The following is a 26,079-nucleotide window of genomic DNA, read 5'->3' on the forward strand; positions in this document are numbered from 1 at the left end:
TGGCCGGCCGACCGCCGCGAGTATCACTAACTTTCACCTACGCGGTTTCATCAAAACTCATGCGATCTTCAGCTCCCTAATCTTTAATATTTACTGTGTTATTGTTTTAATTGTTTATAATTTTAAAATTATTGACTTGTGCATCGATAAACTTCAATGAAACCACACAAGACAGAATTTAACTGTCTGCAATTTGAAATAGACAAATTTCCCTGGAGAAATACGCTGACGGTTTAATTATTGCCTACTTAGCTCTTACTGTGAGTACATGTATTTTCTGAATTATACTTACTAGTAATTCTAGTGTAAGTAGGAACTGAATATAATATAAATATCCTTTAAATTCACGTGTCATGTTATAGTAGCGCTTTAGTACATTTTTGATTATTCTAGCTCTTTTCAGATGTTTTAAGCATAGAATTAAGTATTGTTATTCATCATCTACATTTGTGATGACTACACCATCCTTATCATGTCATTTTGTATGGGCGATATTATTTAAAAATGCATGATAGCACTTCCTGAAATCTAGATAACTTCCGGTAATGGTCCTAATCATTCATCCAATTATATACATATAAAGTTTTGGTCAAAAATATTTTCACTACCGACATTTTGACAACAGTACCTATTCTTTAATTAAGAGAACATTCGTGTACGTTATGTATACTTATATAAATTGCATATTATCAGCCACCATTCACGCGTGTTCAGGCGGTTGACATTTTGTGTTCTACACATTGAAATTATTAGCAAAAGAGACAATTATTTTTACGCTTAATATTTAACATAAAACGTACACTTAGACATAGAAGTGGTAATTCGAAAGGCGGTAGCTGATATTAGGATGGATCTGACATAAAGTTATGGTGCAGAGAGGTGGTCGCGTGCCCGCTATATGGCAGAGGGCTCAACATGAAGGTGGACGTGGACGGCCGGGAAGCAGCAGCCTGCAGTGCTACTCCGATTGCTAGTAATACAGAGTCGCCTGTCTCATTCCTTGACGGTTTGTTGGCTGATTAACACACTAATACGCGCTTGAGGATTTCGGTCTGTCATATCTATGTCCCGTCGTATCTCGCCGCTAGATAGAGATAAATATGAAGATAATCTATTTATGTTATTTTTTTGCCAAAGTAGGAGTATAAGGATACTACTAAAAACAACTTCGACACAAAATCGACAAAGATAGGTAGATATTTCGACGAAGTCGTACGTACATTATTCAGTTCAGACTCGACAGACTTGAAGCAAATAAATTTTTTTGTTCAATAAAATAACAGCTTTATACAATACATTAAACGATTTACTATTGATACAGCAGACAGAAATTCTCATCATTCTCGAGATCATGCACTGTAAAAACGCCTGCATCCCTTAACCCCGAAATAACCTAACACAGCTTCACTGCGCACTTAAAACTAATTCTATGTCGAATAAGATGAACATACTAAACTCTACGTTCAAACTCGCTCACATAAGTCAACGATATAAACAGCTAACAGCGTACTATGTTACTTACGAATAAAACCATATTATATTACTAGTATTTAGTATAATTTTATGATTTTGTAGCGAAATATTTTTACGCTTTTATAGTTTCTAGGTACGTAAAACTATAAAAATGGCAGGTAATGTAAATAGCTTTATAATTATGTTTTTCTATTTTATTTAAACGTTAATAAATAATTCGTTAAAATTTCTTAAATTAACTAAAGAAGGAAAAAAAACTTTAATGTAATCAGTTTTTAGTTAAAATTATATAAGCCCAACTTAGAAACAATCTATTAATATTATACAGTCGTGCACCATACGTCATCTTAATTGCACCTTTAACAGAAAGCAATTACTCAGAATCGATAGGAATAAAAATAGATCTAAAGTGTCTGTTGCCGTATTTATTTCTATTAACGCAAATATTTCTTAAGTACTATACTCATTCGATTGTTCTAAAAATCATAAGAAAACTGGACCTTTTTTTTTAAGCAATTACTTTTTAACAATTTGAAAAGAAAAGGGAAAATTAGTTTTTATTGTTAAAAATGTGCTATGTTCAAATCAAAATTCAACATTATACATGCGAAAAATTTATTATTTAAGCTGTCCCAATACGTCTACACAATGTCATTAATACTGACAAGTTTTGTCGTTGCCAGACTGCGGTGTAACCACCTCAGACTCGATCCCGACGCCCGAGCGGGCACTGCTCGCCAAACTGGAGGAGGAGAATAGAAGAATCGAGGCGGACGCGAAGTGCCCCTCGCTAACCACCGTGCACAGTCGCAAGAGCTCCGACACATCACAAATATCCTTAGCTTCAGGTAAGGTTGATAAAAAATGTTAACATTCAGCAATGCGAAGCCTAGGCAAGTGTCGTTTCCTACTATGCGATATATATTTTTACTCAAACACGCAAGAGGCTGTTGACAGAATATGGCACGCTTAGTTGATTATTTATTGAATCAATTTTCATACCAGCCACAGCATATTTACTATTTTATGTATATTTGTACTCCACGCGTTGGCGCAACGGTCACAGCACTGGTTGTAACTGTTGGGCTAGCAGTTGCGGGTTCGATCCCCGCACCTGACGAACATTTTTATTAGCCGTACAAATGTTTGCCGTGGTCTGGGTGTTAGTTGCAGTCCCTGTGGGCGTCCCCACCGTGCCTCGAAGAGCACGTTAAGCCGTTGATCTCGGTTGTACACCTGATAGTGATCGTTACTAATAAAAGGGAATATATCCGCCAACCCGTACTAGAGCAGCGTGGTAAATTAAGCTGTTATCCTTCTCCTACATGGGGAAAGAGATGGATGCTCAGCAGAGGGATATTACAGGCTGAAGCGTATATTTGTACTCTCTTCTATGTGTGATATGTTTAACTGTTTTGTGAGTCTGTTGAATGTTTTTACTTTTAATTTTCTCAATAATTAAAATGTGTTTTTAATAGTATTTTGATAATTTCGAAGTCAAAATACAACCTCTTTGATGATAAGCAAATACTTAATTTTTTTAATTTATAATTTAACATCTACTCAAAATACCCATACCTTTTGTTAAACATGTATGCATTACATACCACAGGCGATTTTTCAGTACAACTACAAATCGACAGTCCTGTGACTGCCTAGTAAAACTAGAACGTGTCCGACGCTGACGGTTTTTTTTTTTTTAGCTTACAAGTACTCTTTGATCACTCATCATTCATTCATTCATAATTTCTGAACATATTTTTATTTTTCTTATCTGTCTATATTTACATAAATTATTATATGATAGTTTGTAATTAACTATTTAAATTATTGACGATTTTTTTTTTACATGAAATTGCTATACATTGATGAATTAACGTATGTTTTATGTAGAAATGAAGTGCCTGAAGTACCGTAGTTATTTAAGATATATTTACAGCTTATTAACTATTTTTAACATAAAATTAACTTGAAGACTCTATTATTTAGTATAAACCTTGCGTCATGTTTGAGCGCGGTGTTGCGTGGATTTACTTAATGTGTTACATTTACTTTTATGCGCAATTTTAGTTTCATTGCTTGCGAAACTTGAATCGAGCTCGTCTTTTAAACTGATTTTAAAACTCGATTTGCCAGCACATTATCTTTTATCTCAGTTTTACATTGATAACGGAGATATAACATGTAAAGAATTCCAAATCAGTAAACCCCCGTATCAGCTTGAGATGAGTGAAAAAAGTGAGTCAAGTGTTAGTATACAGTCTTATATATCAACAGTTATTGATAATATTCTGGGTATGTAGTATTATGTTTATTATAGTCTAATAATTACCTCTTTTTTATTTACGCAATTGTATATGTTAAGTTATTCCTATAAAATTTTCATTTTTGGTTCTATTAAGCGACAACTTCTAATAACATAATAGGTATGTTTGTATTTTTTTAATACAACTAGCTCGGCAAACAAGCGCACAGCTTACTTGATGGTAAGCGATTACCGTATCTTATATACATACATTTTTGTTGAAATCTGTTATTGTAAAGATGTTTAAATTCCACAAGAAAACTGTTTAGTGTAATTAACTGTAAATGGCGAATTCCTTTAATTGGCTTTTGTGAAGTTATAAGTCAGGTTTGCTGTGACTTGTGTTGTGCTGTGGTATTAAATGTTACACGACAAAACATCTAATGCTGTGTGCCAACAGTGCATCAACAATACCACACTGACAAACTTTGAAGTTAGAGCTTGTTTATATAACTTGTTTATCGTTTTGTTGTTGGATGCAAGTACATCAGTGTACGTAGCAGTGTGCGTAGTAAATTTGTGTGGATCTGTTTTAAACTTACGTCTATTCTTTATATGTATATATATATATATATATATATATATATATATATATATATAATAGTATTAGAAGCTGGCGAAAACTACTGTTCAAATTTTAATTACTCTAAACCTTGTAACTATTTAGTTTTAAAACTAGTCCAGTTAACCAGCTAGCACGAAATGACTGAAATTATTGTTTTAATAATAAACGATGCATTTCTAGAAAATACTATAAGTTTTTTAATGATTACGATTTGTAATACGAGTATGCTTTGCTGTTACTTATTATTAGTCTATTGCCATTAAAATAAATATGCTAAAAGTTTGCAATGCGAATGCACAAAATGTTCTATTCAATGCAAAACAATGTTCTATTCAATGCAAAACAATGTTTTTAAAAATTATTTCATAATTTTCTTGTAAAAAAAAAAACATATCAAAAATTATATTCGTAAAGTTCTCAATTTCGAAATACTTACCAGAAAAATGTTTCTCAGCAACAAGCTCAAGCTATGAAGAAGGGGGAAGTAAGGTCGGGAGCAATGGCGAGGAAGACTTATGGAGTGTCTGGGGTAGGCTTGTCAGTCATTGGGAGACGGAGTGGCGCCGCCGGAACCAGTATGTACGAGACCTAGTACGGCAGGGGGTGCCTCATCATTTCAGGGGCATCGTATGGCAGCTACTAGCGGGAGTCGATTCCTCCCCTGATAAGAAATTATACGCTTCTTATATTAAGGTAAGATTTTGTAACAGACTATTTAATGTTTGCTCTTCCTATATCAAAAAACGAATCGTTCTGCTTACGATGAGTTCAATTTCGTACACCCCATGTTGGAAAGTGAACTGTAGTAATAAACCGGGCGTTAATCAGATTTTTTAAGCTTTTGGAGTATTTTGAATGGCATTAAAATGTATTATCAACGGATTTGATTCGGTTCAACCAAGGACACTTATTATTGTAACTCAGTTTAGTCAGTTAAGAAACTGTAATTGTTTATTTATGATTTATTCACAGATAATTAAAGACACCCTGTGACGGTTCCTTCATAAAGTTCTTATAAAAATGTGACCAAGGCTTGCTTCTTTATCATCGACTGGCTTATAGTATTCTTTAAAAAACAATATAATGATACGTTTAGTGGAAGTAGTGTACTTGTTTAGTAATTGTAACCTTAAGTCGACACAAATGGAAAAATATCTGTCATTAGGAAAGGTAAAATAACTAACTTTGTGCGAGTGTCCTAGGAAATTTGTCACGAGTACGTCTTGCCAAGAAAACCCATAGAAAATAGTGAAAAATGTTCACAAGACTTTCGTTGTCATGTTAATACATCGCAAAATGGCATTAAGTATTAAATTTATAGTGAATAATAATTTTCTTAGACAAAGATCAATTTAAAAAAAAATTACCTGATTTGTTGCATCATTTCTTTGATGTCGATAGTGAGAAATAAATTGTGAGTTGTTCCGTTTTATAAAAATTAAGGAACTCGTAAAAAGATTACGTTTCGTAGTTGACTTGTTGTTACTAACAAAAAATTTGTGAAGATATCCGCAAAGAACATATGAAAATAATTATTTAGGCAACAGACTTCTAGAAAAGATATGTTTTTTAATTACATTTAATAACTTGATCTTGTTAATAAGTGATGTGAAGTAATCTGTACTTCAATAAATACTAGTCTATCAATAAGACAGATTTTAATTATTTTGTTGTTTCTAATAGATAAACTCAAAAGCCACCGAGCTATGAGAATAATATGTTATCACTTAGTTACAATAGGCTATGTTTTAACGGAAGAAGACGGACCCGCCAAAAATATCCAATCCACGCGAACGAAGCCTATAAAGTTTTTTTTTTAATGTATATTATTTGTTTATAGGCTAAATCAGCGTGCGAGAAGGTGATTCGTCGTGACATCGCTCGAACGTACCCTGAACACGATTTCTTTAAGGAGAAAGATGGTCTTGGCCAAGAATCCCTGTTCAATGTAATGAAGGCGTATTCGCTACACGACAGGGAAGTTGGTTATTGTCAAGGATCTGGCTTTATCGTTGGACTGCTTTTAATGCAGGTGAGATTGTTTTATTGAAATACTTCACATTAATTGAGACGACAAAGTGTTTGCTGTACTCAGTATATACCTTCTTAATTCAATGAAAGGCTTAGTAATACTAACATTAGCAGTAAAATTTATACTAAACGATTTTAATTGATCAGTCCTGTAGTATATTGTTATATGAACATACACTGTGGCGATAAGGACGCCGTTTACTTTGTCAAGTTGAAAAATATTTCATTAGGCTCATTTATATTAAATCTTCCTTTCACATTTATTCAAACCAAATATAATTGTGTTTTCAAACGAAAAAAAAATCGACTTTAATAACATCGACAAATAATACAATGTAGATAGACGATAAAATATTCAAGTAAATACGCGCTATCAAAGATTACTCGAAAAGTTATAATCAGATCTCGATGAAATTTAATTGACCACGTGATAAGCATAAGTTTTCGATTAAATCAAAAATCATCAAAATCGGTACATCCAGTAAAAAGTTATGCGGTATAATACAACGTAGATCGACGAAAAAATAGTAAAGTGAAAACGCATTATTAAAAAAGTACTTGTTGTAGTTGTATACATATATGTATATATGTAATCCAAATGAGTTCCTCCTTTTTTTGGGTCGTTTAAAAATCAGTCTGAAACTACCAGTGCTGGACAAAGGCATCTTTCTCCATATAGAATAAGGGTCGAACTTTAATTCTAATACGCTACTCTACTGCGAGTTTGAGCATTATCCAATATAGGATAATCTTAAAATAGTTCATTGCCAATAAGGCGTCTATTATAACAACTGGGACTGATCCCGTGCTCTCCGAGCCATAAAGGGGACATGCACATGGACTGGAAACAAATAATTTTATAAATATCTGTTAAGCGACTAGACGACTTTAGACTGAGGTAGGGCACAGCAGGAATTTCCTGCTCAAAATATGGAGCAGGCCTGACTGGGGTAGTACCTCGACCTTACAGAAGATCACAGCTAAATAATACTGTTTTCAAGCAGTATTGTGTTCCCGTTGGTGAGTAAGGTGACCAGAGCTCCTGGGGGGATTGGGGATTGGGTCGGTAACGCGCTTGCGATGCTTCTGGTGTTACAGGCGTCTATAAGCTACGGTAATCGCTTACCATCAGGTGAGCCGTACGCTTGTTTGCCGACCTAGTGACATAAAAAAAAGACGGTCCACCGTGATACTATCCGTTGATAACGTCACGCAGATTATCGACTGACTAAAAAATTGCTATGTTCGATTCAAAATCAAGAAATTATTATAAGGTATTTTGACTAGCCTTTTGGCGCAGTTTGTAGTGGCCCCTCTTTTTACTCCGGGGGCCATGGGTTCGATTCCCGCCTGGGTCTGGTCTGGGTCTGGCAGTAATATTTGTATTTAATTATTTCTATTTATCAAAAAAATATATATTTAGCTGTAACAGTCGGCTGTTATACACAAGCAAGTTGCTTTCCGTAGGAACAGACGACCGTGTGTGTAAGTTATAACATATTATTTATTTGTTTGTTTATTAACAGATGCCAGAAGAGGAGGCTTTTGCAGTTCTACTAAAGATAATGCAGCACCATCGTATGCGTGATATGTTCAAGCCAAGTATGGCAGAGCTTGGCCTCTGTATGTTCCAGCTAGAAAACCTCGTTCAGGAACTTTTACCCGATCTCCACGTACACTTTCAATCTCAGGTTAGTTCAATTTGCCAAATGTATATCTAATATATATCATATCTACATTAAAAAAAAAATACCTTTTTTTTTAATTTAATACTAAACGCACAGACAAAAAAATTTAATCAATTATTTTTGTTTTTATATTTGTCATAAAATTGTCTCTATAAATGGTTTTACGTTCCTATCTTTTGTAACGAAATTAGGTGGTGAATTTTTTTTATTTATAAATATTGTAACTTAAAGGAGATTCAAGTGCACAAAAAAGAAATTATCTCCCTCTCTAAAAGAAAACTCGGTGTTCTAAATTAAATATAAACTCTAAACAGTAGACAACACAAAGTCAGACAGATATACAAAAATCTTTCGCTTCCCTAAATACTGCTAAAAACTCAAATTTAATCCAAACAGAAACATGCATAATATTCCGATTCGACAATAAGAAAGATAGTGAATAAACACTTATTTTAAAAGTAAATAAACAAATACAAAATACTTTGTTAGTCATAACAGTAAAGTACAAATAATAATAATCGTGATATTAGTCATAGTTCCTAGATAAGTATAGATTAAACTGAAGGATTGTTTGATATACGTTCATGTCAACATGGTTTCATATAATTAAGATCGGAATCAGGATTATTCTTTATGAATCGAATATCGATCGCAATCAGTAGTGAATGTATTCTGATCTAACACATTCTACATTTTATGGTCGAATTTGTATAATTCATATAGAAGGCAAGGCGTTTCGTTTTCAATTTTTTTTTGTTTTTTTTTTTATTAATTAAATACCAATCGGTACGTACCTACGGCATGCTTTTCGATCGATAAATGAAATTTTATGATCGTGGATTTTTATGACTCTTGACGAAATGAAGTTGTTATCAATTCGAAAATCTTTTGGTTTTATATTTTGTTGTTTAATATTGGCTTTTTTTTTAGTTTTAAACTGGTATTATTTATATGGATATGTAATAAGTACAACAGTCTCAAAGATAATTATATAAAAACACAGGCATTGCTCAACTTCATCTGCTTGAAATAATTACAGTATGCAGGATTTATGTTTGTTTAGGATACTTATTTTACCATTTTCCAACTCTTTTTTAAACCCCTTTATGCTTTTCTACAAAGAAAGTACCTCAGTTATGTCCTTTCCCTCTGTCTAGTTTATTTTTATATTAAACTAGCTGACCCGCCGAACTTCGTATCGCCTAACAGTCGATTCTTTAATTTTATAATTTTTTTTTTTTTAGAATTTTTCTCTCCGTAAGAACCATCCTCGTACTTCAAGGAATATTTTAAAAAAAGAATTAGCGAAATCGGTCCAACCGTTCTCGAGTTTTGCGCTTAGCAACACATTCAGCGACTCATTTTTATATTATAGATTTCTTGAAAATCAGTTCAGTTGTTTGGACGTGAAACCGTATCATACCGTCAGCCACTTAAATTTAGTTATTAAAATCTTGCAGTTTTTCCGATCGCATTCGATTTATTGCAAAATATTTGTACTGTTAATATATATCTTTTATTCGTAACGATTATTAGGAAAATTCACGTAAGACAGAGCTAATAATAATATTTTGTTTCAGAGTTTCAGTACATCGATATATGCAAGCAGCTGGTTCCTTACACTCTTTACGACGACACTATCTCTCCCCCTCGCCTGTCGCGTTATGGACGTATTTCTCTCTGAAGGCATAGAGATTGTGTTCAAGGTCGCCCTAGCGTTACTCACGCTTGGCAAAAACGATCTCTTGTCTTTGGATATGGAAAGCATTCTGAAGGTAAAAAAAACTATTGTAATCGAATTTTTGCATAAAATATGCTATTTGTATTGTTTACCTTAAATATTTTCTCGGCAGCCGCATCATTTTGTTAGTCGCAAACAGTATAAATTAATACTTAGCATACGATAACAGGCGAATTTTAGATGCATTAAATCTTTTCTAAGTCTTTATTCGAGTAGTGAAAATTTTTCTATCATATATGTATATATATATGATATATTGTGTTAATAAATAGTTTTAAACAGAAGTAGTACCGCGCCCTAGTGGACGCTCGAGCTTTTCGTGGATTGGGAGGTAGCCGATTCAAAGGCAAATGTGGGGCGTTATGACAGTCAAAGGGGCAAGCGCTCCATACCTTCCTAATTAGCTACCTATTATTAATTATTTTTATTTATTAACGTCTATTTGATTTAAAAAAAATAAACATTTTGTCTAGCCGGCTAAGATGTTTTTATTATTATTATTATTATAGCATAATTAACATTAAAACATTCAAATAAACATTAATAAACTAATTATTTGATTCGGTTTAGGACTGTCGGTAACAAATCTATGCAAGTTGGTAAACAAAGACTTGATTTACGCAACCAAGCATATTTCGACAAATATACGGGAAATTGTAACAACCTGTTTATAGGGCAAGTGCATCGGGCCACGGCAAACAAAGAAAGACGTACAAGTTAATATAAAATATTTAAAAGGCAGGACATATCTTTTCTAATATCTTATTGTTTTTGTGTGCTTTACTAGTGATCCATACTTGCGCGTAACTGATAAAGTAAAGAAGTCATTATAGCCATTACTTTTATAACTTTCTATAAATCAGTTGAAAAGTCAATGTATTGAAATGGTGAATTCCCAAATGTCTAAAACTAAGAAGAAATGTCGGCAGTACAATATAGAGTATTTGAAATATGGATTTACGCATATTCCAACAAACGAATTATTACCTATGTGTTTAATTTGCCAAAAAGTGTTTTCAAATGAAGTCATGAAGCCTTCTAAGACTTGAGAAGAAATATTTTAAGCAGCCAACAATATGAAACCTTTTTGCATCGTGGTCTAAACGGGAAAATGATGGACCACGAGCTTCATATACGTTACATCATACATTTCGTTATCATCAAAAATATTTGGGTACAGTGCAAAGAAGAATCGATGAATGCCTAGAGACGTTAAACTATCATTGTTTAATTACTTAAAGTCTTCTAAATTTTCCATTAAACTCTATGAATTATACTTTACCAAATACGGAGCACTTACTCACTTACTCTTGTCTTACATCCGATTCACAAAAGGAGAAAAAAATTGGGAAGAGTTATTATTTCCAAAAAAATTGAAATATAAAGGAGAATTCATATTTAATACAATGCACTTGTTTTTTTTTTTTTTTTAAGAGGTAAAAATTCCTATTCGCCGTGTTTTATCTATTGCTGTAGATGCTCATGCTCAGATACATATGAGCACCATGCTCCAGCAATGATGGGGCGTCATTTCATTGCGCGTTTAAAACAAGCAGTACGTAATGTACTCGCTGCACATTGTTTTATTCATCGCCAGCACTTGGTTATAAAAAAATCGTAATGAACGCCTGCATGTCGCTCCATTACGTCATTAGAGTAGTCAACAAGACAAGAAGCAATTTACTTAATGACAGATTATTTTAACTTTGTAGTGAAAACGATGAAGACTATAATCGCTTTCTGTTGCACACGTACGATGGCTCCCGAAAAAGGAGGTTGTCTGAATCGCTTTTCCAATCTATTTAAATCAGTACGAAACTTGATTACGTTCAAAAATGACATTTCTTATTTTACCTTTTTAAAATATTAAATGACGTAATTTTACAAATGCAAGGTAATGAGATGAATTTAATTAAAACAAAAAACGTCATAGCTGCTTTTGTGGGAAAACTTCTTCTATTCAAACAGAATCTAGGAAGAGGCGAATACAACCACATACCGACATTATCAGCATTATCTGTAAAACAGGAAGATTTACTTACTTACTGCCAACATCTGGACGCTGTTCATGCTGATTTTACAGTGCGATTCCAGGACATTTGATGAATATACCAAGCTGGGTTTTAGACCCTTTCGTAAATGCAGATACAGCAGTATCATAAAGTTAACTCATAGAACTCACGAGTAATTAAGAATTAAAAGTAAAATTCAATAATGGATTCCAAAAGTTCTGACTTCAAAAATCAATATCAGCTCTCCACCCTGGATTGTACGAAACAATATAGAAAATTTTAATTGCATTTCCGTCATCATATTTGGCTGAGCGTGGGCTTAGTGCAATGCCTAATTTACTGTCAGAAAAGGAATAGACTGCAGATCACTGAGCGTGGTGGTTTGCGACTGATGTTAACTAAATTGAAACCCGAAATTAACAAATTGTTAAAACTCAACCAAACTCAACCGTCTCATTGATATTTATGTTTCTTATTTAATTTTTTATTTATTTATTGTTTTACTAATTATAATTAATCGTCTTGTCCTTGCTTTTGTGCAGTGCTCCAGTGCATAGTGCTCAGGCTTTGTGTATATTGTCTTGCCTTTGCTGGTTAAGTTATAGTTTTGTTGATAAATCTTTGTATGATAAGGCTTTGACTGAATTAAAAGTTTTTTATTATATTTTTTTTTAATAATAATTAATCCTAATCCTCAGCCACGACTACGAGTAGCACGATTACAAAGAGAGAGAGAAAGAGAAGGAGAATTAAATTTGAATTTGTGATTATTAATAAATAATAATAGATAGACATACAAAATTATTATAATATAATTTTTTGCATTGCAAAAAATCAATTATTATGTATTGATAAAAGACACAGCGTTGTATGAAGAAGCTGTATATAAATTTCAAGCGGCGATAATTTATTGTCGCACTGGTTGTTGTGTAATAGGTTACTACACTAGATTCTGGTAAGCGTTAAGCTTTATTTCTATATAAGGGGAAAATTCACATACTCATTTCATACAACGCTGTGTGTTTTAGGAAAGCACATAATTAAGTATTATGAAAGGGAGCGTTGGAATTTTGTTTTCCTGAAAAAGGAGTAGACCATAAAAGGTTGGGAACCTATGTGCTAAACGAATTTGCAGTAATCGCTAACTAAAAAATCTAAAACAGAAATGAGTACTATCGCTTTCTCTTAATATCTATCACTTTTCTCTTTATAACAAAATAGAAGGCCCGAATCAACAAATATATTACTTGCTAGGTTTCCCAGTATTTTACAAATTCAAAGGCCTGTCTCCGTTTGAAATCAAAAGTCATATAATGGGTAAAATACATTTTAAACTCAAGTGGTCTATTGGATTTCTACGTATTGCGAAAACAAACAGATTTGGTAATTTCATTTACATAAATTAAAGGTTTTATTACATAAAATGATTTTAACATTTTGCTGGATAAAGTCGCTCGTACAAGTACCTCGTTAATAATCGTGTGTTGTTTTCTTTTAAAATATAACCGTATATTATCGCTTTATCTATAATTATATGATAACAGTACATGCAGAAAGAGTTGCCGGCGAAGGCAGAGGCCGATCAAGACGCGTTTATGAATCTCGCATATTCAATTAAAGTGAATCCTAAAAAAATGAAGAAATTAGAAAAGGAATACACCGTTATAAAGACGAAGGAGCAAGGAGACATCGCAGTACTCAGAGTGAGTTTTATTTAGATTTATTTTTCCATACAAAGCACATGTAATAATAGTAATGTCTATCACGTAATTAATTGTTATATAAATTATATTATCTGGAGGTCTTTTCTTTAACTTTTGCACTATTTTTTGTCAAGTATTTTTATAATGTAAAATTATATAATTTATTAATTTAATTTATAATTCAGTGAAAATTATTAGAGGCCTTTTTTTACCTAGGGCTTTTAGGTCAACCTGAGAGGTTATGTTAGACTTTTACTGACCAAAAACCACCACGTGTTAGCAGTCATCCGCCTGAGTGGTTCGAGATGGAAATTCTATTCTTTTCTTGAACAACTAATGGTCGAGTGCTACTTGCGCCTAAGCACTGGTGATTAGCGGGTTCGATTCTCGTTCAGGATGGATGTTTGTATTTATACAAATATTTCAAAGCGGAGCGGAGAGCATGTTAAACTGTTGTTCCCGGTTGTTATCACGTACACCTGATAGCGATCGTTACAAATAGTAGGGAATATATCCGCCAACCCGCATTGGAGCAGAGTGGTGGATTAAGCTCCAGTCTTTATTTCACTCCTTTGCCCTCAAAGAATAATCCTTCTACATGGTAAAGAGGCCTATGGCAGTGGAATGTAACATTGTATCGTAACTTTGATGATTTTTTACAATACTTTCATTAAAAAATAGAGTAATTTGATATTTATGACATTTTTCCCGAAAAATTAAATTTGAATGCTATGTTATTGATTACTTATCTCAATACTTTGATTAAGCACGGATTTATTAGAATATAATTTAAACGATTAAATGGATTTGTAAAATTTTGATTAGTACAAAATACATTAAGATATTCTGGATGAAGAATAACTTTATAAAAAATCGACTAATAAACGCTTGATATCTAATTGGACAACAGATTTATAGAATAGGTTATTTTGTCTATAACCTTTTCTTACAACTGTGGAAACCTAAGTGCTGATTTTATTTCACAGTGTCTTCGTCAAGAAAACCGCCTATTGAAGCAAAGAGTTGAACTACTTGAAAAGGAAAGTTCAGCGCTTGCGGAGCGTTTGGTTCAAGGTCAAGTTGATAGAGCTGAAGGGGAGGAAGAGACGTTCGCTTTAGCTCGCGAGGTTCAAGCGTTGAGACGGGCTAATATGGACGCACAACAGAGACTGGCCGTAGCTCAAGATGAGATTAGAAGCTTAGAAATGACTATCGCGGAGGTATAAATTTATATTAGGTATATACTAGCCGACCCCGTAAACGTTGTTACATGGATATGTTACTAACCCCTTTATTCCCCCCCCCCCCTTATAATTTAGGGGTATGAGAAATCTGTCCAGCCGTTTCGGAGGAGTATCGTAACTAACATTGTGACACGAGAATTTTATATATAAGATAATATTATAAGTTTTTTAGACTTACCTGTATCGTAATATGGCTTTTTCAGTCGAATTAATCTAGTGATGTAGTGTGTACATAGCAGGTACATACATATGGATTTAACGATTGCATACTGTCCATGAACAAACTAATAACCTCATCAGATTATTTAGTACTTTTTTAAACCGATTTCATAGTCACAAGTATCTTATATTAAACTAGCTGACCTGGCGAACTTCGTACCGCCTTATTTATTTATTTTTACTTAAATATAATAATTACATATATCAAAATAAAATATAGCATATCTTTCAAGTTGGATCAAACTGCACACGGTGTGCAAATATGGTTGACATCGGTTAAGTAGTTTCGGAAACCATCGCGAACAAACAAAGTGACGCGTAATTTATATATATTAAGATTGTATGTTACATATACCATAACAATAAGCCAACAGTAAGTGCAACAACTCCTATCAAAAATTGCAGTGGTTTCAAGAAAAGAATTAACTGGCATTTAAGCAAGTGTGCTGCATTAATCCTCAGTTTTCATTAATATCAAAAAATATTACCATGATGCTGATGCTTAAGAATTTTTCAACTTGTCTTCAATATAATTATATCACAGCTAGTCTTTAAAAAACAAATCTCAAGCGGAACAGTTTACTTCTTTAAAATCGATAATCGTAATATAATAAAATACACCCGTAACACAAGTACAAATTATTATGGTATAGCTAGTGTTAACATGTCTGTAAATTTAAATTTGTATTTTTCCAGAACAACTCACGTCAGTCATCGCTAGAGGGCATGGAAGTCAACAACGCGAAAGGCGAAGAGTTAGCTCGATGTCTTCAAAGAGAATTAGTAAGAGCTAGACTCGACGCGGCAGAGAGACAGGCGACTGAACGAGAATTGAACGCTAGGATTGCGGAACTAGAGAATGAAAATAAAATATTGAGGAAACAACGCGTGGATAATAACGTTGCTCACTTGCAGGTCGGTCATTATTTTAATATGCTACGTTAATTCCTCTCTATTTTCAACTGCTAATTTGATATTTTTTTTTACAAAGTAAATATCGATTTGTTTAGATTTCTTAGTTTCTTTTTTTGTTTTTAAAATCAACATTAACCTCCTAGGATGATCGATATTTCTATCTTCTTAAAGATCTTTCTTAAGATTATTGTAATCACTTCAAAAAAATTAATACACGTGACTTAATTTGTTTTTGTGACTTAATCCTTTTTGTTTTTCTTCGTTTTGATTTAATTTGATCTGGTTTTATTTAATTTAATTTTTATTTGTCGTAGATTCGATTTAATTTATTTTTATTTTTATTTGTAAATCTGGTTTTGATTTGATGTACACCTTTAAATTTTAATTGTTTTATTTAATACTTTGTGTTTAGAGACGTAAGACTATTTAATTCGATTTCGTTTTAATTAACTTCAATTTGATTAATTTAATGGGACTTGATTGGATTTTGTATGACGTAATATTTATTTTATACTAGCTGACCCCGCAAACGTTGTTTTGCCATATATGTTATTAACCCCCTTAATAACTTTGGGTATGAAAAATAAATGTTGGCCGATTCTCAGATATGCACACAAATTTCATAAAAATCGGCCGAGCCGTTTCGAAGGGGTATGATAACTAACATGGTGACACGATAATTTTATACATAAGGTTTATCGTGGATTTGTATTTGACTTGTCTTGATATTATGATTCAGTGCGATGTATTTTGATATCATTTACTTTGTTATGGTTCTTAACAATTTGATTTGTCTTTTTTGTATTTTCATAATATTTAAATTGTTTTTGATCTTTGTTTGGTTTGACTCATTCATTCAAATGGATTAAATTATTTTTATTCATTTTATGAATTCAATTCCATTGGTGAATGTTACAGTAACTTTTACTTTTTTTTAATTTGGTCAAATACTTTAACAGCATAATTTAGTTTCTGCACATTAATCTTGGATTTATTTTATTTTTAATGTGTTATTTTTTGAGTTTTCAAAATTCAATTATCATTTTTCAATTTGAAACTCATTTGTTGGACTCAATTTTTCTATTAATGCTTTTTCTTTTAATGTGGGTAGAAGGAATCTATTCCTGTCAAATCGTAGATTAAAAAGAACTCGTATAAAAACTGCTACTCATTTTAATATATCATAAGTACTTGTTGGTGATTTAAATTTTTCTTAAAATAATTTATAAATATAGAGACACAAGAAAATATTTGTTTCTAGGACGAGTTGATAGCGGTAAAACTGCGCGAGGCTGAGGCTAATCTTTCACTAAAAGATTTACGGCAACGAGTAACAGAGTTATCGGATGCCTGGCAAAAGCACCTGCAGGTATTTTTAAAGAATATTTATAATTGTACTCTTCTGTAAACGACAAACGAAAAAGTTTATAATAACTGTACACAAAATATTTTTGCTGCGGTCTTTAAAATATGGAGATCTCTGATATAGCTTCTCCGTTAATACGACTGAAGAAAATTGTCTATTTTAGTAGTATTCAAACCATGACCCATAGAAATAAATAAATATTTTTTTCTATACTGGTAACTTTTTTAATCAATCTTCTTTTGATTTGTCGTCTATATACTCGTAAATGTAGTTGTAAATTCATTTACTTATAGCATTTTCCTTGCATTGGGTAAAGTTTAACACCTTTACTAAAGTGCTGTTTAGGTCATTCTATTGGTCAGTAAATTATGTTTATTATATGACCACGCGTTGGCGCAACGATCAATAGCTAGTGCTAGTGCTGTCGATTGTGGGTTCGATTCCTGACATGGCATACTTTTGTATTGAACATACCTTTGCTTTGGTCTGTGCGCTTGTGCTTGTGTATTCTGTGTGTTTTCCGGATCCTCAACACAGGAGTTATCCGTTTGAGTGGAGGCATTTATTTATTGAAGTAAAACTTTTTTATGAGTATCTTAATGAATGCGTGACGAGTGTGTTACAAAAAGTGTGATTGGGCGAGGTAAACGGAGCAAGAGAGAGAGGTGCGAGCACGCATTTCTCTCTCTCCCACAGTGCAGGCATATTGTGCAGAAGTTTTACTTCAGTCGTGTGGTCTAAAACACACTCGTTTTTTATTAAAATAATAACAACAGGAACACAGACAAGAAACGCCGCCGCCGCCGGCCCAATCGAACGTAGTGTCTGATATAATGGCAACACCCAAGAAGTTACTGCGTGCCTGGGAGGGCAGGTCCACAGACATGCAGAAATTAGAAGAGGAATTAATGACAATAAAAATAAAGGAGGTGGAAGCTTTAACCGAGTTGAAGGAGCTCAGACTTAAGGTATTTCTGTTATATATTTTATTACTAAAAGTGATTATCAGTAAGTCATTGATTGATTTATATATATCGGCAAACAAGCATACAGCCCACTTCATAGTAAGCGTTTACCGTAGCGTACCAGAATCATTGCAAGCGCGTTGCCAACCAGCCCCCTGAACTCTGAATCCTTACTCACCACGGGAACACAACACTGCTTGAAAGCAGTGTTATTTACCTGTGATCATCTGTAAGATGTAGGACTTGGGACGAGGTACTTCCCCAGTTTGGCTGCTCCAGATTTTGAGCAAGATATTTCCTCCTGTGTCCTACCTTAATACCTATATACTCGTAATCTGTGTATGTTGAAACATATTTATATATAAAAATGTTAATTTCCATAGGAAATGGAGCTCCGTACCCAGGTTCAGGTGTCAACGAACCAGCTTCGAAGACAGGATGAGGAACTGCGTCAGCTGAGAGAAGAACTGGACGCTGCCTTGCAGAGGGAACGCACACTGCAAACAAGGCAGAGAGAATTCCAACACAAGTATGCTGACTTGGAGAGCAAAGTGAGTATTAAATCTGTTATAAGCGAGTCACAACTAGGGAACTAACCGTACACCGCACACACTGTCCTTAGTCACCACAGGAACATAATACTACATAAATTATTTGTCTTCTATAAGATTAAAGATACTTTGCTTGCTCCAAATGTTGAGCTAGATATTTCCTGCTTTGCAACTAAATATAAGTAAATACTATACAGTACATATTCTGCCATAAGTTTTACTAATTACCTTGATTGGATCACTGAATGTTGTGTATTATACTATTAATATTTTGTCAATTAATGTATTTTAATAATTGTCTACTGTACAAAAATACAGTTGTAACATACAAAATATATCCTTAATTTTGTTCACTGCTCACACACAAGCATAATAATTGTAACTATATCGCCTATGAAAATTATTTTGACTGTTTTTATTGACTGTGTTTATTAAATTTAACTGCGATTTCACTATATGTATATGTTGATGGTTTATAAGAAGTAACTTCTGAGTTTATCGGGGTTTCTGGTTTGCAGAATTGCCATTCTAAATCGGCAGTAGCTTCAGTAATGAAAGAATCCATCCATTAGCCTTTAATAGTCCACAGTTGGACATCATCATCATCATTTGAGCCTATTGCAGTCCACTGCTAGACATAGGCCTCCACAAGTTCGCGCCAAAATGGCACGAACTCACGTGTGAACTTAAGCCTGCCTTAATGTTCGCCACTCCGTTGGGTCCTATTACTAAGACGTGTTCGCCATTCGAGAACCTTCGTTCCCTTTTTCTTTGACCACTGCTAGTTGTCTTTAAAAACTAAATATAAATTTCAAGCTTTTGATCAAATCAAATTTTCTGTAAAATCCAATTAGACTAACTTTTTTCTTAGCTTACAACTTATTTATAATATTTATCTAGCTAGCAACATATAAGTAATATTACGTAAAGCGAAATAATTAAATTAGTAATAGTGGTTGATTCTTTTGTGTCCTGTATATTTTTTACAATTTGTATGCACATATAATTTGCCTACTGCGAAATATTCAAAACTTTACTAGTTTCGCGCTTGCGGCTATGCATTCTGTATTACAATATTTTGCCTGTTCCATTTTCTCTTGAAAAATGGCTTTGTCACTCAGTGATAAATTAGCAGTCTGATAGTTTTTGAATTCATCAATAAATAAATAAAAGAGAAAAAATAACGAAAATCAAATTTTATCGCTTCATAATATTAGATATTGATCATAGATTAAGATAAGCATTATGTATGTGTAAATAATAAATCTTTACATAGCTTTTGCGATAATTAACTACATAATAGTAATAATAAAAGTGTGTTAGTGGCTAGCTCGGCTATTTTAGGAATTTCAATATGTATGTTAAAACTATTATGAATTAAATTGAAGTAATTTTTTTTAATATTTACTTTTTATTTATACAAAACTAGCATCTGACTGCAACTTCGTCCGCGTGGAATAGTAACAATTCTGTCATACATGATTTTTGCGAAACTTTAACTGTTTACGCAGCGCACACAGCGGAAACTCTCAAAAGGAAAAAAAGCCCGATTTTGAAACATTTTTCATTGGTGCTCCGCTCCTATTAGTCTTAGAGTAATGATATATAGCCTATATAATATATTCCTCGATAAATGGGCTATCTAACAATAAAAGAATTTTTCAAATTGGAACAATAGATTCTGATATCAGCACGTTCAAACAAACAAAAAAACTCTTCAGTTTTATAATATTTTATACAAAATTTAAATATTTTAAAACTAAATGAATTTTATAAAAGTTTTATTACACAATGCTTATTATTATTATTATTATTTTCATAATTACGTCGTCGGTTCTTTAATATTAGTCTTAAGTTTTAATATTTGCGTTGCGATTTATTTATAACTTATATGGTTTGAAATAAAATTGTTTACTGTAGTTAATGTAATATTGTGTCTTGACTATGCTAGCGTATTTTACTTTGTTATGTATAGTATTTATAAGAATTATAGTAATTTTTTTTCTTAATATCTACAGGCAAAATATGAATCAATGCAAGCGAACATAAGGAACATGGAGGACGCTCAGAGAATAGCGGAATTAGAAACCGAGGTCTCTGAATATAAGTTAAAAGTAAGTACTTAATACATTGTGTATGACTTTTTTACAAAAGAATAACAAAATTAAATCCCGGTTTTTTGTTTTTTTTTTTTTTTTTTTTTTTTTTTTTTTTTTTTTTTTTTTTTTTTTTTTTTTTTTTTTTTTTTTTTTTTTAATAGACTATCCATCGTTTTTACTAAGCTTGAAATTGCAATTATTCGTGTATTAAATTAATTTAAGGCAATATTACAATGATAAAATTATTATAGTTTAAAACATTGATTCAATTTGGTCAATGTTCAACCAAAAAACGAGGGGGTTTTACAATTAGTGAGTGACGTCCACGAAAATTTATCTCAGTACGTGTCGATAGGGCGAATCCACTATCGTGGGCACGGTGAGCTTGCCCGCAACCTTTTTTCCCGTGACTCGTTATTTTATGGAGTTATGGAACAGCAGGCCTAATAAAAGCCCTCCCGTAAAATTTCGTTCCTTTTAAAACTTTCAACTAATTCTCAGTTTACGGTTTTACCAAACGATTAAAAAATATAATTTCAGAACGAAGTGATGGCGACTGAAGGGGAACTACGGAGTAGTAATATGGACGACTCAGATAGAGTTCGAGAGTTGCAGGAACAAGTCGCCGAACTGAAAGCAGAGGTAAATCAATACATAGAAAAACACTACTCTATTAAATAAAATAAAATAAAAAACATATAACTCTAATGTTGGTAGTAAATGTTGTAGGGCTCAATAAAATATAGAAAAGTATGTTGCACTGCTAATATTAGCTGCAACACACACATGCATGCGATATACGTAAATTATCTTAAGTAGTCAAGACATTTTTCTACTTTCAGATTGAAAAAAAAACTCATATCCTTTTTAAAAATTTTAAATGTTTTTTTATGCTTACTGTATATATAATTTTATTTCAATACAAATATATTGTTCACCCTTCTTATTATACACGGAGAAAAAGTCCTATCCCAGCAGTGGGATGTAACAGGCTGAATAATAGTTTCATACCCTACCACATTTACTACTAACAAACAAAGAAAACAAGTATACATTATATACATGTGTATATATATATCATCATTATCATCATACCTCGATCTTACAGAAGATAACAGCTAAATAATATACTGCTTTAAGCTGTGTTGTGTTCCTGTGGTGAGTAAGGTGACCAGAGATTCTGGGGGGGGAATTAGGGGTAAGGTCTTCAACGTGTTTGCAGTGCTTCTGGTGATGCAGCTAGCTAGCTGCATCCATCTTTATAAAAATAAAATGTAATTAATAATAACAGTCATTGCACTTTGGTTGATGTTATGACTTTAACATCTTACACAAGCTTTGCTTAGACCCCGATGCATTTAGTTGAACTAGGTTAACACCCCTTTTATTAGAAATTAAATAAGTATAAATTATTAAAATTGAACTCCCAAGAAGTTAAATTTTACATGAAACATTGTTAACTGAAAAAAATATATATTTCTTTTTCAATATATGGTAAATTCCAAGATATTGTTATATTTATGTTTATTATGTTTTTAAAAAATATTATTTATTAAAAATATTGTCAAAAAAAAATTCAACTAAATAGCAGAGAACGGTCCCGGCACATCGTGTGACATGCTTTGTAAATAACTCACTAAGGCACGGTTCCTATAATATTAAATAACGATTCGTTTTGCTTGCAAATCGTTCCTTTTTTTGAATGCGGCTTCATTTCGAACTCGAATTTGAACAGCTTGTAACCAAAAATGAATCATTTAATAGGAACCGGGTTTAAGAAAAGCACTACTACTAACATTTCATACTGGTGCTTCATTCCACGACTTTACAATACAGTCATGTGTAATATTTTCGAAATTACAATGAAACTGAAAAATAAATTGTGACTAATTCGAAATACAAATTCATGGGTTGATATAACTGCTTTCAAAACCTTAAAAATTAGTATTTTTGTTTTTTATTTTTAATGTAGTAAAACTACACTAAAATTAAAATGATTAACAGTTTATTCCGATAAATTAAATATTTATTAATAATAAAATGTACTTTACTAATTTTTAATAATTATGTAAGTTCATATCATTTTCTTTATTATAGTAAAAATTTACTTAATTTAGAATTAGGAAGACGTAGTCAACTCAATTTAACTTAATATTATATTAATTCTTCTGACATTAACAACAAAATTTAGAACTATAAATTTAAAATTTAACATTTTAAAATTTAATTGTTGAAAAATTAATTAAATTTTGAGATTGATGAATTAAGAAGAAGGATTTCTTTATATTTCGTATTTTCTGTATCTTTTGCAAATAGAGGACCTTATGTACCTAATTAGATTGAGAGAAAAACATTAAGAAGTAACATAATTATTAAAAACGAATTGTCTTTCAAATGTATCAATTTTATACTTGTTGAACAATACTGAATTTTGAAAATTACATTCTAAATTTAAATTCTTTTAACATTTTGAACATTTGAACAGTTTAAAAGTATTTTGAAAGCGGTTATTTAAAATATTGATTGTACATTGCCTCTGCGTGTCTGATACTTTATGTTTGCACAGTATCCTACACCGATCACAACGCCGGACGGAGAGCCGTGGAAGTGGTTCGACGACGCGCGAAATTATTTACATCAGTACGTGTTTGAAAGTGTGTTGACCTTGACATTAACTGCACACGTACACGATTGTACCTCTATGTGACTTTATTTGACTAGGCTTAATAATAACACCATTGATTCTTTATGGATAATATGCTGGAATATAGTACAGTAGGTATATCAAATCTAAATATACTAAACTTGGGGTTTTTTTTTAAACAAAAATGTATCGTCGGTTTATAATTGTGCAGGGATACTATAAAGGTGTGTACGAATTGAAACGAATCTCTCTAAGTATGATCTAGTTAAAATTAATAGGTATTGTAACTACTTATACAATTTTTCTCTAAAAGCAACTTTTACGTATAATAAAAATTTTCGTTCTTTTTCTATTTTGGACAAAAACATATTTAATTTTCAACATATGTATATGCAAGAATTAACAAAATTCACTTAAATGAGAAATACATTACAAGTTATTTATTTATTTATTGAAATTTTGTAACCTATTCCTGAGATATTTTAACGTTAGATTTTAATATTTATTGTCTATTAACCTTTTTAAATTAAATCAGGTGTTTGTTATGCCATGACTATAATAGTTATGAGATATTTTTATGTTTGAGTCGTGACGTAAGTGCTTTTAAGTAGGTAAATGAAAAGGTCAACACACAGCAATTTGTCATGTTATCGTATATTAGACACTTTAACATTTTCGTTACATTCGCGTGATGTTTATTTTATTTCGTTTTGTTTTTGCTCTTTTGACTGACTTTCAAGGAGATAATTTTCCGTACGATCTGTATGTATTGGTATCGCTTTGTTGTTAACATTCTTTGGTCATATTAAAATATTAAGTAAATTACTTCGTGGCCGGAAATAATCATCGTTCCAGGAATATCTTTATATTGAACTAGTAAATAGATTTATAACTAGACTTATATAAATATAATATACAATAAACATAATATTAAATTATTTCCTAACTCTAAAATTACATTTAGTAAGTCAAAAATAAAGTACCGTATATTAGATCTCATTTATGTTGCTTTTTTTATCTTAATATTTTAACATGGCCTATGTTTTGTTTTGTTTTATTACTAAAATGACCGTTTCATTACATGTGCATGTCGTTCATATGAACTACCATGAAATTTCACTTCCATCCAAAACAATTAACTGAGTGTTGTTGTTATCTAACTTAGATTAATATCCCCGTTTAAAAATAAACTACCCTCGTATAATTTAATATTTTAACTGTTTATCACTGATAAAATCACGGTTTAGAATATACTACTAACACCTGTAAATTGATTATTTGATTATCGTGATTTCCTTTCCTTATTTCCTTCTGTAGAAAATGCTCGATATGTTTGATATTATTTTTGATGCATGTTCGGTTAACGATGAAGGTTTAAAATGTATTCAAGCTTTTCATGTCAATAGTAGATTGAACGTTTACGAAAATGGCCTTAACGAATTCTTTGCGGAAATTGTACGAATGGTTGCTTAATCGAACACAACTACATTTTGAAGTACAATTCGCGGAACTATTATGTTAATTGTAATAGCCATGCGATAGCAAGAATCGTGCAATTATTGCTCAATTAATAAAATATTGGCTTTATATGACCAATGTTATTATAATATAAATTCTAGTGCTCGCTACTGTTTTCGTTTTGGAGTTTCAGCGCTAAAAATATATTTAATAATGTTTGATACCTTTCAACCGATGGAAGATTTAACTTTATTAATTGCCTTATTTTACCTAAAAGATGAGCCGTTTTCGTTAACGATCCGCCGAGTACGAGCTATGAATGTCAGTAATTAGTGACATTGTTTTAATTTAACAAAATTTAACTTATGTTCTCGTATATTAGGTCGTGAGGTTAGAGGCGTGGAAAGCTCGGGTGCTGGGCCGCTCTCTTAGCCGTACAGTTTCCTTAGAAGATGACATTGAAGAGGACGACAAACTGAAACTTATACTGAGAAGAGAATCGTCGGCCTCACTCGACCTTAACAGAAAAACGTAGCACTACACCCGTGGAACTTGTAATATTAGTTGTATGTATATTTACATATATACGTGATTGTTTCAGGGTACTTTTGTGTGATCTTCCATCGGACATTCATAAACTAGAACCAATTGTATCTTGTTTTTTTTTCGCTTTACATGTAAACTGTAAATCAGTTCCTGTATTCGGAAAACCATTCGTTTTTACCGTTTAACAGTTAAAATGAACCGTTAAATAGTGAGTAAAACGGATAGTTTTTTTTTATATATATATATTATATTTATGTTCTGAATAAGGAACACGGGAAAAAAATTTAAGTAAAAAGGTAACCTCTGGTAATTCAAAAATTTATTCGCTACGGCTGTCTTCTCGCACCAAAATCTCTAATATTAGACAGTATTATTTTTTAATTTTCAATATAATTTGCTTCGCTTTATATCAGTATTATTGGCTTTATATGTGTATAGTTTTATTTTTATTTGAAAAAACATTTTTTCAATACGTTTTATAAAAAATATTTATATGAATAACATAAATCAGTCAAGTTTTCATATTAAAATTAACACAAATATTTAAGAACTTA

General features: G+C 32.1%; 1 protein-coding gene across 1 annotated transcript; it reads left to right on the top strand.

Annotated features, from left to right (window-relative positions):
- The first annotated feature begins 915 nt into the window (after positions 1-915).
- Positions 916-26,031, top strand: LOC123668852 (ecotropic viral integration site 5 ortholog). The gene is made up of 15 exons (XM_045602543.1): positions 916-1,006; positions 2,157-2,321; positions 4,798-5,036; positions 6,184-6,375; positions 7,901-8,065; positions 9,643-9,837; positions 13,360-13,518; positions 14,505-14,738; positions 15,678-15,896; positions 17,158-17,265; positions 18,039-18,230; positions 18,611-18,778; positions 20,797-20,892; positions 21,418-21,519; positions 25,362-26,031. The coding sequence occupies exons 1-15, from the start codon at positions 916-918 to the stop codon at positions 25,512-25,514; spliced, it is 2,478 nt and encodes an 825-aa protein (XP_045458499.1). The 3' UTR covers positions 25,515-26,031.
- Positions 26,032-26,079: the final 48 nt, after the last annotated feature.

The sequence above is a fragment of the Melitaea cinxia genome, chromosome Z (assembly GCF_905220565.1).
Source record: "Melitaea cinxia chromosome Z, ilMelCinx1.1, whole genome shotgun sequence".
Taxonomy (NCBI): domain Eukaryota; kingdom Metazoa; phylum Arthropoda; class Insecta; order Lepidoptera; family Nymphalidae; genus Melitaea; species Melitaea cinxia.

What these genes read in the sequence shown, in the direction of transcription:
- LOC123668852 (XM_045602543.1), top strand. Translation starts at nt 916, where the DNA reads ATGAAGGTGGACGTGGACGGCCGGGAAGCAGCAGCCTGCAGTGCTACT. An exon ending in GCCTGTCTCATTCCTTGACG is followed by an intron (nt 1,007 to 2,156) that starts GTTTGTTGGCTG and finishes TGTCGTTGCCAG; the next exon opens with ACTGCGGTGTAACCACCTCA. An exon ending in TATACGCTTCTTATATTAAG is followed by an intron (nt 5,037 to 6,183) that starts GTAAGATTTTGT and finishes ATTTGTTTATAG; the next exon opens with GCTAAATCAGCGTGCGAGAA.